We start from the raw sequence: 14,863 nt of genomic DNA, 5'->3' as shown, positions 1-14,863 counted from the left end.
TGGCCCGCCGCTAGAGGGAGTACGGGATTAAGGAGGGGGTGCAGGATGCTGATGCTGAACTGGCCAAGCTCGGAGGAAAGAAGAAAGGGAGGGGAGGGGAGAATCGAGGACGGCCGGCCTAGCCAGGCCAAGAATGCAATTGCCCCGGTGGTGGGAGCTGGGAGACCCTTGTGCTTGGACGGGACAGGGTCGGGGGACACGCAGGATGAGCCCCGCGACCACTGGCACCTTCTTGCTGACAGGTTAGTGGCCCGCGCGCGACGGGAGGTCCTGGGGCCAACAGGCCGCCGCCTCCCCATCCCCCGCCCGGGTTTTGGGTATCTGGGTGCATTCTCTGGGTGTCAGCCCCCCTTGCTGCCCCTGTCCCCAATACACCCCTCTTCCAGGACACCCCGTACCCCAATTCTCGGACCCTGTGAGTCCCTTTCCAGGCTTGACCCCTGGCCTTTTCTTTTTCTCTGCGCCCCCGCGGGCCCCTCCCTGCCCAGAGCGCGCAGAAATTCCATCTCCAATTTCCATTCCTACCCGCACCCCCCAATTCCCAGCCCTGGTGAGGGACCTCTTCCCATCTCTGCAGCAAAGATTTGGGGGTTGTCGCCCATTTTTCTGGGGTCGTTACCATACGAAGGGGGCACTGCGGCCCGGAGACAAGCCATAGGAAATGGGTGTCAAGCTGCGTCCCTTTCCACGCAAACACATCCTTTTCTTTCCTTTCCTTGAATCCGATCGGGAGAAAAAACAAAAGTGTGCGTTTGAAACACTTAATTCCCCCTCTTCCTAAGAGCATTTCTCGGCGGCGGAGATCTCGTTTTTCTTAGGGTTTATGGAGCGGGGAAGCAGAATCGTGAAATGCTGGGAGCTAAACAGGGCGTTCAGGTCAGGGTTAACCCCGGCTTGGGGCCAGAGTCGCTGCAAACAACACCGTTTGCCCCACCAACTGCACTATTTTGAAAAGCTAAAACAATTAAAAACAGCTGTGGGTGCCTCCAGTGTGCTTGGAGGCTCCGGAGCTCCCAGCTATGGCCTTTTGGTGGTGATTACAAGGTTTACACAGAGACCTAGTTCTCCCTGCAACGTTACATTTTTCTAAATCTTGTAGAGAGAATGAATGCGTTTAGTCACGGTAACCGCATGTTTAATCCTTTCAAGCGTGTTGCCGAATTCGGCCACAAATGTTTGTGTGTATTTATGCATATAAACATACATATTTTACCTTAGATAAAATTGCAGTGAGTTACAAGCCTTTAAAATACTGATGAAGGAAGTTGCTTAAAAAAAAAAAAAAAGCCATAACGAGGATTTTCACTTAAGTGCCTTAAAGTGTTAGGTTCTGAGAAAAAGGACAATTTGTTGATGATCTTAGAAAAAGAAGTTTAGTTAAAAGGGAAAACCAATTGTCTACAGCTGTGTGAGGTTCCTGAAATACGGATGAGACACATTTGTATTCGAAGGCTAAAACTGTGCATATTTTAGTAACATTGCTACAGATTATTTATACGTATGGGAGAATTAAGAATTTGGCCCATTGTAGATGATGCTGGTAGGGTGTCAGAAATTGCACGTGAAGCTGGCTTTTCTAGGAATAAACAAAACTGGAGCACATTTACTGAGATTTTACTTTTTATCAGAAATGAGATGTTGACCATCGGATATATGAAAGAATGAATGAAGTGAAGATTTCCAACAATGAAAGATATTTTTCTAGGAAGTTGGGGTGAGCACAATTATACTTTCTAGAAGTGCCTTTTGCTCTTAAGATGTTCATCCTTTCCTGCAAGTTAAAATAATTAGGGGATTCTTAGTTTGCCAGAGTACCTTTCTCCTGACCACCAAACTGTCAACCCCTTAGACTTTTTTTCCAGTTCAGAAAAGTTACTTTACCTAATTGTTAACTGATAAGATATACTTTTTCTAAAAAGTGAGAGTAAAAACCAGTATAGATGGTAGGGAAAAGGAAGGTTTAAAAATCTATCCCAAGACACTTAAAGTTTGAACCACTTTGAACCAATTTAAATTTTTTATTTCAAACTGTTAACCAGAATTTTTTTTATATAAAAACAGTTTTAGTATTATTTTTATCATACTGAATTCCTACTCACTATACAAAATTCAGGAGAAAAGAACTTCAGAAAACTGGGGAAAAAGCAAGAAAATCAAGATCACCTGTAACCCCTTCATCCTGAGTTAACCTCTGTAAACATTATAGAGTTTACTTTTTCAAACTTTCTTTATGAATGCTTATGTATCAAAATAATATATATTCTTCATAGAGCTGCATGTGTATGATTTTTAAAAATTAAAAATGAGATTAAATTAATTTTTTCAAATTAATTTTTTTCCAAAGAGAGCTGTCAAATAACATTATATTTGCCCAGGTTTTTTTAAAAACAGGAAATAATATTAATTACTTTTTCTAATTAAAATTTTAAATGAACAACATTGGTACATAAATATTTAAAACTAGAGAACTGAGAATTTCCCCTGACTTCACTATTCTAACATACACAGTTATCATTTTGGTGTATTTCCTTGTGTTTTTATTTCTCAACATATAAAATAATTTTTACTTTGTTTAAAAACAGAATTTTCTAAGAAAAAACCAATATCGATAGGTAAGTGATTATGATGAAACTTTTAAAATCTGAAACAACAAGACAATATTAAAAAACACAAAAAATCAACTGTGATAGGCAAATACTTTAGATAATATTTGTGTTAGCTAACAAAACAACATTAACTATCCCCCCATTAATAGACAAGAATTTTAAACACTTTTTTTGACATTTAGTATCCTAAGTGAATTTTGGATTTTCTCAGAGATTTCCAAGTGTTGACTGTTTCTTATCCATTTTGCACAAGATTGCATGTAAAGCAAACATGTGTGTTAATAAGCATATTTATTTTATCAGATAATAACTGGGCATTGTATTTGGATAGTTGAAAACATTTTTATGAGCATTTGCTGTGGATCTATGAAGCTGTTGATTTACCACCTGTATTTAACTTCTTATGTAGTGGGAAAAGTGTATTCAAAACAAAGTAGAATTTTCCCTTGTCAAGTAGTAACTAGACTTTCTACTTGGACTTTTACCTATTTTATGACAATTTGCCATGTTAAATGTGATAATCTTGACTTGCCTCCGGTATTCAGCCTAATTTCTAGGGTAGTAGGAAAATTGTATTTCAAAACAAAGTGGAATTTTCACTTGTCAAATAATAACTAGACTTTCTAGTTGGACATTTAATCTCTTTTAAATGAAAATTTGCTATGGACCTATGAACCTACTGATTTTCTACATGCATTTGGCTTAACTTTTAGCATGGTAGGGAAATTTATTTCTAAGCAAAGTAATATTTTCAGTTGTCAGTATTAGCTAAACTTAGTATTTGGTTATTTTATCACTATTATAAGAGTTGCCATCAATCTAAAAGCTGTTGGTTTACCTGGTGTATTTAGCTTAGCTTCTAGGACAATGGACAAAATGTATTTCTAAGCAAATTGGAATTTTCACTAGTCTTTCTATCAAACATTAAAAAGAGCGAGAGACAGGACCAGAGAGAACTAGCGAGAGACCTCAAAGAGATAAAGATAACTGTATTTCAGATTCTAACACGGATTTCCTACTGATGAAAAACCATGCTCTAAACAAAATGCTGAATCAGTGAAGAAACCCTGACATGTTAAAAAACTCCCCATCAAATTTCAGATTGTTTGAGGATTCCAGTAAAGGCAGGATTTATAGATCTTATTTTCTCCTAATTAACCAGCCATTTTGTTTCTTTTTCTCTTTTACTAACTGTAGCACACACTCACTCTTTCTGACTCCTTTTCTTGAACCTTACCCTGGCCTCAGCTCTAAACATCAGAGTGCAAATCCTATTGCTGATCTTATTTCCTGCTCTTATTGCAAAATAAGGATTCCAGGTGAATAGATGGTATGAGTTTATGTGTCCGCTAGAAATTCTTGAGATGGAGCTGTGGTTTAGTCCAAAGCTTCATAGAACTGTTAACATGATGGCTTTTTTCCCCTTTTCATCCTATTGAACTTCTCCAGCAGAGATAGAGAGACAGACATAGCAGACATATAGACAGTCATGAACAGACTCTCTCTCTTTCACACACACACACACACACCACTCAAGCTTTTTCTAAACTTCAGAATACTGTTCTCCAGTCCGCTGTCTTCCTGATTTCCAGAAATGTTAGCCAAAAACAGGAATGCAAAATTCAAAAAAAGAAGCTGGTGTTCCTGAGGATCAACAAGTCTTTTTAAATGAACATTTTTTGATCGGGGTTTTTAGTTGGTAGGATCAGATGGAGTCTCAATGCTCTTAAAGCTGTTTATATGATCTGCCTCCAAACAACATTCTCTCTAAGCAGAATTCCTAGTGTCTTCAATTTTTAAACAATGTAACTGTAGTAAAGACGTATTGAATAAAAAACAATCTCCACAGTCTGACGCTAGAACAGACATTTCCACTGATGCTCCTTTCTTTCTAGTCTTTGTTCTGTGTGCATATGTATTTTTCAAAGACTATAATTTTAATATGTGTAGCTTTGTACACTTTGTTTTGAAACATAAGTGCATCTTGCTTTCAACAAAGCATTTGTTAAGGCTTCAGATGCTCTTATGCGAGATGGTGTGTAGACTAGCCGGATTGCTTTGTGAGTATGAGGTAGGCTAAGCTAAGCACCCACCAGGTGTGTGGGTTACTGGGTTGGGGTCCAAGAGTGGTCCCCGGGGAAAGATCCAAGCCTTTGCCCTGGGTCTTCTCTTTTTCAGTGAATTTTATGAATGATTTTGATGAAGATTTAAGAGGCTTGCATTAAAATCCAGGATGACTTGCAAAGGGGTAACTGTGATAAGTAGATAACAGAATTTAGAGTGAATATTACTTAAACAGGCTGCTGTGCCATGCAAAAGATGTTTTATAGCAGTAAATACATCATAATTCATTGCTATATAAGGAAGGAGGTGACTTAATGTGGTGGCAGTTTTTCAGGGAAAAGAAGGTTAATATGAACCAGCGGCTTGATGTGTCTGTGAAAAAGAAAGAAAAATCAAATTCAGATTCTGAGAATAGTATAGTGTCCATATGTCACAAAAATTAATAGTACCCCCCTCTAATTAACCACATCTGTAGTATTGTGTCCATTTCTGGCTGTCACATTTAAAGAGAGACGTTGACAAATTAGACAACTTCCAGAACAGTCCGTGGGGATGGTGAGGGGTCTGGCAATCCTGTCACAGGAGGTATCCTCAAAGGGTCTGGAAATGTTTAGCTTGAAGACTAAAGTAGACATAAACTCTCTTCTGTTTGTTTCGGAAAGCAGAACTAGCTCCAGTGGGTGAAAGGTAGAAACGGATTTCAATTCCAGACCTTTCTAACAGTTAGTGCAGCTCAGCAAGGGAATCAACCTAATACTTTTACATGGCCTGTTCTTTCAAAATATCAAAAATATTAACCTTTATTGCAATTAATGTTTAATCTGAAGGCTGTGATAACATTTTCATGTAGGGCAGCAAAGAAGCTTGTGATGGAAACATTTCATTTGTTTCTGATAAACTGTCTAAAAAGAAGAGCCCTATGTATTGCAAGTTGATCTCTTGCAACTTGAAAGTAGCTGTAATGGGGCAATTTAACACATTCCTTCCTACCCTCTTATTCTGTTTCAAACATGAATATCTATCAGAGAAGAGAATTAAAGGGCTTTTGGCTCTATTTTGGCTCCCCGCATCCCCCTTCCCGCAGAGTGTCCCGGGCCTTAACTTGTTTCCCATAGTTCTTCCTTTCCTGATGTTTCTCGCTGGCTGGGAACAGGCTTCCCAGGCAGTGGCTGCCCGATGCTGGGGCACCCAGGGTTAAGGGGGAGCAGCCGCTGCTGGCTGCTGGTGCAGGACAGCTAAGCCCTTGGCCGCTGGATCCTCTTACCCTGGGGGAAACAGGGGGCAGTTTTCACCCCTCTCCTATGTCCTTGACATACTTGGTTATAATTTTTAGCTTTTCAGTTGAAGATAAAACCTTTCAATCAAAAGTAGCTTCCGACCCTGTGCTCTTTTAACTTCTCTCCATTTCAGGTTAGCCTGGATTCTGACGGTCCCAGGGGCACATTCTTTGTGTCTCAAACACGTTTTGTGGCAGATTTTCTTTCTCCTCCATCCACCTATTGATTGTTTATTTTGATTACTATATCTAACTTTGGAAACTTGATTGCTCAAAATTAATCTGTAGAGTGTGCAGCAGAGGACCCCATTTCTGGGGAGTGATAACCTGTAACACATCTGACTCCACAGAAACTCATTTTATGTCCTGGAGCCTTGGAGTGGGGTATGGAGGGGGACTCAGATGAGAGATGTGAAGAAAGAAGAAAACATTCTTCGGGCATCTTTTTTTCCCCAACTTTTTCCTACTTCTTTTACTCCTGCCTCCACCCCCACCCCCCCGCCCAACATACCCTCAATGTTCTCACTCAGATTGTTAGGTCAGGGATATGGTCACTCTAGCTCCGACTGTGTAAAGTATATTTTTCATGTTGAACAAGTTTCTCCTTATTTTCTCTCTCTTTTATAAAAGTGCCATGCACTTTTGTGGGATTGTAATAATGCACAGGGCAACTTGTAATGGCTCGCTTCCCAGTTGTTGAAGATGCCACAGGCGTTCCTGGGCTGAGCTCATATTTCCAAGAGAGAAATGCTCAAAGATGAGCTTCTGGCTTGTCACCGCTCGTTCACCTGATCCACAGGCAGCTAGTTGTGATTCCTTGAATGCAATGCTTGCTCCTGCTCCTGGGAAGTAAATAACCCTCAGTGGTAAATTTTAAAACTTAAAATAAGTTAAATAGGTTGTCTCAAAACACAAGTTGCTGGCGTGATTACTAACGTTTTATTCTTGAAAAAAAAAAATGTGGGTAAAGCTAAAGTGCTATTGTCTTCCAGAGTCACTTTGGTAGAAATTTTATTTTTTGGATCTTCCTTCATCTAAGAATTTTTATGCAATATTTATGCAATAGTGGTTTCAATGTGTTTTATTACGTACAAAGCACTTATCTTTAGCACGTCTCACTTTCTACTTAATTGCCTTGGACTAATAAGATTTTTAGAATAGATCTTCGGCATTTTGTACCACGGGAATTGCCACGGCATCTGTTGTGACATGGAAGGCAGACTTTTTCTTTTCTGACAAATGAAGCTGCTCATTTCAAAAAAGCTTGGGAGTTAGGCAGCTCTGGTGTAAATTCTTTCCCATTCTTTAATGTTTCACTCATTCATCTGGTCACCATTTTGATTATTATGGAGATTTGGGGTTTATTGCGAATTTGAAAGAAGAAATCACAGTTAATTTTCCTATAGTAGTGTGAGTGAAATATTTTAGTTTCCGGTTTCTTCAGCAATAGGCATAGATGTTAAGTTATTCTTTTACCTTGGAATGCAGATGAAAAGAAAAATTAGCCGCAAAGGTCTTTTTGTTGTTGTTTTTGTTTTTTCCTCTTTAGCAAATTGGTGATTCTTGTTATGCGGTAAAATGACACTGGTTTTTCCTCTCCTATGAAATAGCTCATCAGTGTAACACCTTTAACATTTTCCATTTTCTATAGCTATAGAGTTGATTCTCATCAAAGACCAGTACTGCAGAAGTGGAAACAGAACAGATTGCTACGTGTGCTTATCAAAATTTGAAATGTATGCCCTTTTTTTGTCTAGCCGGTTCCCTTCTAGGAGTTTAGCTTACAGATAGACTTGTGAAAGTGCTCAGAAGTAGAAGTATAAGGATGTTTCATGGAGCCTTGATAGCCTTAATGAAAACTTAGAAAACGTAGTAGTCATCTTTACTAAATATTCTTTTATTTATTTATTTCCTGGATGTCAACCTGTTTTGAGACTCCGTGTAGGATGCTGGGGATTGTACGGTCCCATCCGTTATGAAACTTTTACACTACAGGGGTTGACAAAGATTAATTAAATAATTACACACATAAATGTGCCCTTAGAGCTATAGTCAGTGCTACTGACACTACTAGGATTTCTAAGGAGAGGATCTGGCCGGGCAGGGGGATTAAGGAAGGTTTCTCTGAGGATGTACTGAGATCTGAAGCATGAGTAAATGTTAGTGAGGTGAAGAGGAAAGGTGTATTTGAGATTTGAGGTAAAAGGAAGTGCTCTGTAGAGGCCCTGGGGCAGGTTCACTGGTTAAATAGAAGGTGCTAGAAGAAGTCCAGTGAAGTTGGAGCAGAGAGAGAAGAGGGAAGCCATGTGAGAGGAGGTGAGATAGGAGGTCAGGTATCAAATTTTGCTGGACCTGTTAGACCACCTTAAAGAGTGTAATCTGTATCCTAAAACCTACGTTCTTCTTCGGAGGGGTTTTAAGCGGTACAAGATCAGATTTGCATTTCAAAAAGAGCATTTTGGCTGCTTTGTGAAGAAGAGGTTGGAGGGGTCAGAACTGCTTGCGCACACTATATCCAAGGCTACTTTTGTAATCCCCCATGGACATGAAGCCCTCCTGAGCAGGGACAGTGCCGAGGAGATGAAGCGCGGAGGGACTTTCTGAGGAGTGAATAGCAACAGGAGTGGGTTGTGGACGGAATTCGCCTTTGCCGTGGAGATTGGCAGGAGGAGATGTCAAGGATGATTTCTAGATTTCTGTCGTGTTCAGGAGGATGAATGGGGGTACCATTCAGGGCAGGAGGAATGCCGGAAGAGGCCCAGACTTTAAGGAAAAGAAAGATCAGGAATCCTCCTGGGGACAGGCTGAGTTTGAAGTGCGGAGAAGGAAATTATGCTTGAGCAACGCAACCTTCAAATGTGTTATCATGTAAACAAGCCCAACATAGATGCTAAGGGGAAAAAGTGTGATCATGTTAAAAAAAAAAAAAAAAAGCACAGTGTGTGTGTATGGGTATGTGCACAAACATTTGTCTGCCTATGCACACACATGGAAAGACACAAAGTGGCTCTCCTGGGCATTGGAGGGGGGGCCCCAGATAGATAAGAGAGGATCTTCATGTTTTATACCCTCCTGGTTATACTATTCGAATGCGCTACAATGAGGATATAGGGCTTCTATAATAAAAATTAAAAAAAAAAAAAGGAATGACAGCTCCAATGAACAGCCGATGTGAGAGTATTTCTCTTTCAGAGTTTTCTTAATTGGAGAAACCGTGCAAGGATTTTATTTTTTAATTTTTTTTTTTTTACTTTGAACAGAATTCTTCCGACAGTTTAACTTCCCTAACTCAGTAGTGGCTCTTACACTCTGCCTTTTAATCCTTTTCCACTAGATTGCACTATTACACTAGATTTCACATCGTCTATGTACTATTTTGTATTCTGCCTTTTGCTAATTTTATTAATTTCAAAATAGTCCAGCATTTTGCAGATCAGGACATTAAATTATAATGGTGCGTATACCTACTGCATATATCAGGGATCTCTTTTGTTAAGGGTCCCACGGGTGCTCCTTATTCATCCAACATTGCTGAGATGGAACGTAGATAGTACCGTTTCCTGGCTGTGGAAACACAGTATACGTTTTGCTCGGGCTCTTTGAGCAAAGGAACAAAGCTACCGAGAGAAGAGGATCACCATTCCTTCTCCTTTAGCTATTCTATCAAATTAACACTTTGTCTTTTACTGGACATTGAACCCCCCCCCCATTTTGAAATGTATGATGCAAAGCTGAATCTTGTCTCCATGCAGTTTTTGCTTCTGTTGCACCATTTCCTCGGGAAAAATTCCTAAGAGTTTATGAGAGTCAGAGATAGCACATATCAATATGACTCGCTTCTTTCTGCATCTGGCTTTCCTCAAAAGGATTACGCTGCAGCTCTCACCCGGCATGCCTGGCCAGTGCCATCCTCTTAGTCCTCCATGAGGCTGCGTGGACCGGGGGGTATTTGGAGCCCCTGGGCTGTTGCCTCTGCTCATTAGCAGCCTCTGGCATTTACTCCACTAAGCTATAGAAATATTATCATTTCTCATGTGTCTTAATGACTGTGAAAACAAAAAAGGGAGTACTAACGTCTTTCATGCCAACTGTAGTCACTACAGTTATTTTTTTTTCATTTAACCTTTCTACTTCAAGAAATCACATTTAAAGAAATCTAAAGTTTCCTTCATATTAGTTATAGATTAAATGTAATAAGAACTCACATTTTTTGAGACATCATCATGTGCAAAGCACTCTTCTGAAGGTTTTAACTGTATTGTCTTGTTTAGTAACTCGTAAAATGTCTCTATGAAGCAAGGCACAAGACTGTCCCTGCCAGATAAGAAAACTGAGGTACAGAGACATTGCATAACAGTGGATAAAAACAGGGATTTCAACCCAGACACTCTGTCTTCAGACACTCTGATAGAAAATACTATCTTTCTGTATTCCAACTTCATTTCACTCTGAAGTCTAATATCTTACCAAGCTTGTGCTAAAATGATAGAACTCTAATAATTTTCAAGTGTGTTTAATAATTCCTGATGTTTTGCCCTGCTGGAACTCTAATGTTTCAACAAAGTTTGAAGGCTTCTTATTTTGGCATTCTTGGGTTTAAAATCCCGCTGTTAACATTTCTCTTAGCAGTATCTTTTCCTGAGGTTGGTGTAGGCAGTCCTTCTCATCAAAGCTTTCTCCCCCTATAGTTTCCAACTTTTTAGATTTCCTATTTTAATGAAGAGTGTGTGTGTGTGTGTGTGTGTGTGTGTGTATAAATGCATTCATGCATATAATGGATGGAATTAATTTTTATGGGCATTACCTCCTTCCAGCTATTTCTAATCTATAGCCAGGGGAAACTCACTTTTTCTAGAAAGAAAACTAAGTTGAAGATGACCTACTAGGAATAACAATATTTCAAATAACATTTAAAAATATGTAGTTTACACATTGTTTTCCCATTTAACCATTTAGGGTTAGTACTGAAGAGTACTTTGCAGTAAGCCAAGAAATGTGTTCAAAATCCAACTGTGCCACTTAGTAAACACATGACCTGGGGTAAGTTCCATAATTTCCCAAGACTTCTTGTCCTCATGACAAAATAGAACTAATAATACCTTCTTCACATAGGTGATAATGTAAGGATTGAATCAGTTCCTATGTATAAAACCCTGAGTGTATGCTTCACACCTAGCATTCAAACAATGGTCGCTAACAATAATGTCAAAGACTATTTTTTGAAAGAGAAAGAAGATTTCTTAATGTAAGAGACAACTGAAAAAGTATTAAGGATGGTTTCAGAAAGGAAGAGGGCAAGGAGGCAACACAGCGACATGGGGAATGGTGAGCGAAGCGGAGAGATGTTGGGGATGTGAGCTGTATATCCACTTTATGAAAACAAAGTCCGTGTCCCCTTCCGTGAAATATGAAAAGAGACAGATGAGACAGTGGACAGAGAATGAGGTGACAGCTCGGTTCTAAGGTGAGTGCGTTAATCAGATTAAATTTCATTTGGCATTTCCTGCTGTTTACTTGGACAGTGATGTCGGAGTAAGTTATTATTTATTATTTCTTTCCTTTGACATTCTGATTAGCTCATCAGCAATCAGTCACCATTCAAAGCTCTTCAGTTGCTTTTATTAAATAACAATACCCTCCTCCCCAAGTCTGCAAATTATTCAGGTTTGGGAAAGAGTAATGTCTCTTCAGAGAGTGCTCGCCCCAGGCCAGATGAAATGTCGTCAGTCATGTTGCTACAAGACTCAGAATAAATCATGGAATCTTATGACAAACTTTAAGTATTGTATGGTTTCTAGGGAATTTTAAGGGCATGCCAGCCTCCTCTGGATTAATTCAGGCTTTGATGATTTTTCAGAGGGAGTGTTGAGCAATTGGTTAAATTGTATATGCCAGTTGATTGTGTGAATGTCTTCTTAGCTTGGGCTGTGTAAACGCAGTATGTATGTTATTCTTTGCTTTTTCTGTTGGTGAATTAGAGCAAAAATCACATCCAGGTACAACTGCAACAGAGATTACCATGAACTCAGTGAGCACAGTGGAGTTTCTTTCAAGATTTCTGGGGATGGTCTATTATCTTTGGAAAGAGTCCAAGAACCAGTCTATACACGTTGAAATTTTTTTGCACATTAGATCTAATCTTGAAAAGTTATGTATAGGGCAAATATCTTTTAAATTGAGTTACATTTTCCCATGCTAACCAAGGAAATCTGTTCTCACAGAAAAAGACAGACTCTGGTCCTTTTCTAACAAAAATCAAACTTTGAAATCATAACATTTTTTAGTGAGTATCTGCATTTGTCATTGCACAGATTATAGTAATTCTCTATACGAGAAGGTAGTGGAGTGGATCCATGGTCTTGAACACACAATTAAAAACAAATAGTTATTTTCATGTTACTGAGATTTCTTCCCCTGAGGTGCGGGACTTGAATGTTTAAGCAGACGCGCCATCCGTGATGTTGTGTCTTGTCTTTAGTGACATTGTCTGGTGAATAGAGTCATAAAAAAATTGTCTTTTCTTTTTTTTAGATTTATTGGACTGCAGTCTTCTGTGGTCAGTGGAGAGCTTTAGATGGATCACTATGGACTTTTTTTTTTTTTTAAAAGAATAATCTCAAAGCAAAGCTGGCCTTCAAGTAGAGCAGTATCAGTGGGATGTCTTATCCTGCTTCCATTTTTTAATGATTGAGAAACCAATCAGATTTGTCTTTTGAATCCTGTAAAAGCCAACTGGACTATCCTTATAGAGGACCTGGAAATTATGAGTGATGATATGCTGGCTCACCTGGCAAGGACGTGACAGAGGGTTAGACAAAAATATTTCATAGACTTGTTATCCTCGTAAATTCTTTAAATCACCCATAAAGTACAATATGTATAGTTTTGTGTATATAACTCTGAACACTGATTCTTATGCATATCTGAGAACCACTGGGCTAGAATAAAGGAGGGAACCAAAGGGGTGCTGTCTGGATACTCAAATCATTCTTTCTTTATGATAACTCCCCAATCCATGGGAGAGTCGGGGGCAGAAGTGGAGAAGGTTTTCAGCTCTAAGGTCAGCCTCCATTTGGCACATATGATGTGAGTCAGTTGAATATCCTATCTACCTTTGGGTTCTATAGTTATCCTCAGTCTTCTAGCATTCATATTTGTGTATGAGAATTGCCTGATGAAATTGTGTAACACACCTACCTAAACTCTCCGTGGTGGAGTCGTGAATATGTGTTTTAAAATTTTTTTTTGGTGATGAAGTTTTGGAGGGTATGAATATGTATTTTTAGAGAGCGGCCCATGTGATTCTTATGGGATCAGCATGTCACCTTTGGAACCCAGTGATCAAGAGAACCAGGGAGTGGGTATTTTGCCACGAGAGACTACTGTGAACATTTCTGCTCCTACCTTAGCATAAATTATTTAGGAAGTGACAACTGTATTTTTCATCTAGATTTAAAAAGGACATAATTTCAGTTGTTAAGCAAATCAGACTTTTATTAGGTGAATCATCCAGAAGATTGATCTTTTAGTAGATATAAAATTAGTACCCTTAAGTTTACATATTTTTAAAAATTACATACCCACCAAGTCATTTATTTGCTCCGGGGACTAGAACCTTTGATTTCCACTCACAGTATCACTGAAACGATCACTGAGGTTTTGTTTGCTTGTTTGTTGGTTTTTCATAACTTGGGTTTTGAATTGTATTTCTTTTTTTTAATTTTTGGAAGGGAACTTGGTATTTCTCCTCATTTTGTTAAAGCTCAGAATTTTCTACAAAATTCGGTTTAAAAAAGAATATGCGGGCGCCTGGGTGGCTCAGTTGGTTGGACGACTGCCTTCGGCTCAGGTCATGATCCTGGAGTCCGAGGATCGAGTCCCACATCAGGCTCCCAGCTCCATGGGAAGTCTGCTTCTCCCTCTGACTTTCTCCTCGCTCATGTTCTCTCTCACTGTCTCTCTCTCAAATAAATAAATAAAATCTTGTAAAAATAAATAAATAAATAAAATAAAACAAAAAAGTATGCATTTCATCTCTGATTTGCTAAGGGGAGGAGCCCTTACAACACAAACACTTCCTGTGACTCTGCCATATTTGTCTTCGCTTGTCCTTACTTTCTGAATCAGGAAGTATTTTCTTTGCTTCTATATGCTGGTCTCACCCATTCTGGTTTCTCTTGCATCGCATCTCATCGGTTTTATCCTTTTCTTATCCTCTGTCTGTTTCTCTCTCCCTTTGTCTTTTCCTCCGCTTCTGAACAAAATCTGTTTCCCCACCTCACGTCACCAGCTCTCTCTGCACCGTGTCGTGTCTCAGTCTATCTAGCGTGTCATCTCTTTCTCCCCTGTCCCAGCCAGTGTTCTTGAAACATTAACTGTATTTGCTACATTTCCATCTTGACCTTTTGCAGTCTGGCTTCTATTCTTATCCCTTTGTTGGAGCTCCACTTTGAAGGAGTCCCCTGTAACTTCTCACTTTACACATCTAGCAGTCTTTTCTAACCTCTCTCATTCTCTTTAACCTTTATGCAGTATGTGAGGGTGCACAGTCCACCCTCCTTGATAGTTCTGGTGACATATGTGACACTTCAGGCTCAGTTGTCCAAACTCTCCGACTGCCTTGTCCCTGATTTCTTTGCTGAATTATCCTCTGTGCTTGCTATATAAATATATTTATTAACATGTTCTTTTGCCTTTGCTGTCCCTCCCACTTTTTTTTTTTTTTTAAACATTCCTTCTTACTATATTTCAGCTCCAGAAGCTAGGACCAAACTGTGGGGTATATCCTGGGGGATTCTGGGACTGAGCTGAACCAAGAGAGAACACACCGGAGATGGCTAGAGGAAGGGAGAATGAGATGGAGACCCAAGGTTATAGTTGGGAAAATGGTACCCAAATCCCATGTCTAAAATGTAAG

General features: G+C 39.3%; 1 protein-coding gene across 3 annotated transcripts in view; it reads left to right on the top strand.

Annotated features, from left to right (window-relative positions):
* Positions 1–43: 43 nt before the first annotated feature.
* The window catches only part of SGCE (sarcoglycan epsilon), a 66,640-nt gene continuing 51,820 nt past the window's right edge, over positions 44–14,863 (top strand). The window contains exon 1 of one of the 3 annotated variants that reach the window (XM_044246051.1): positions 44–242. In XM_044246051.1, coding sequence (XP_044101986.1) covers positions 134–242 — 109 coding nt within the window. In that variant the 5' untranslated portion in view covers positions 44–133. The remainder of the gene's footprint in view (positions 243–14,863) is intronic. The other 2 variants (XM_044246050.1, XM_044246053.1) reach the window with 2 other exon arrangements.

Source organism: Neovison vison, chromosome 4, assembly GCF_020171115.1.
Source record: "Neovison vison isolate M4711 chromosome 4, ASM_NN_V1, whole genome shotgun sequence".
In the NCBI taxonomy this organism is placed as follows: Eukaryota; Metazoa; Chordata; class Mammalia; order Carnivora; family Mustelidae; genus Neogale; species Neogale vison.
This window is presented reverse-complemented; position numbering and strand designations above follow the sequence as displayed.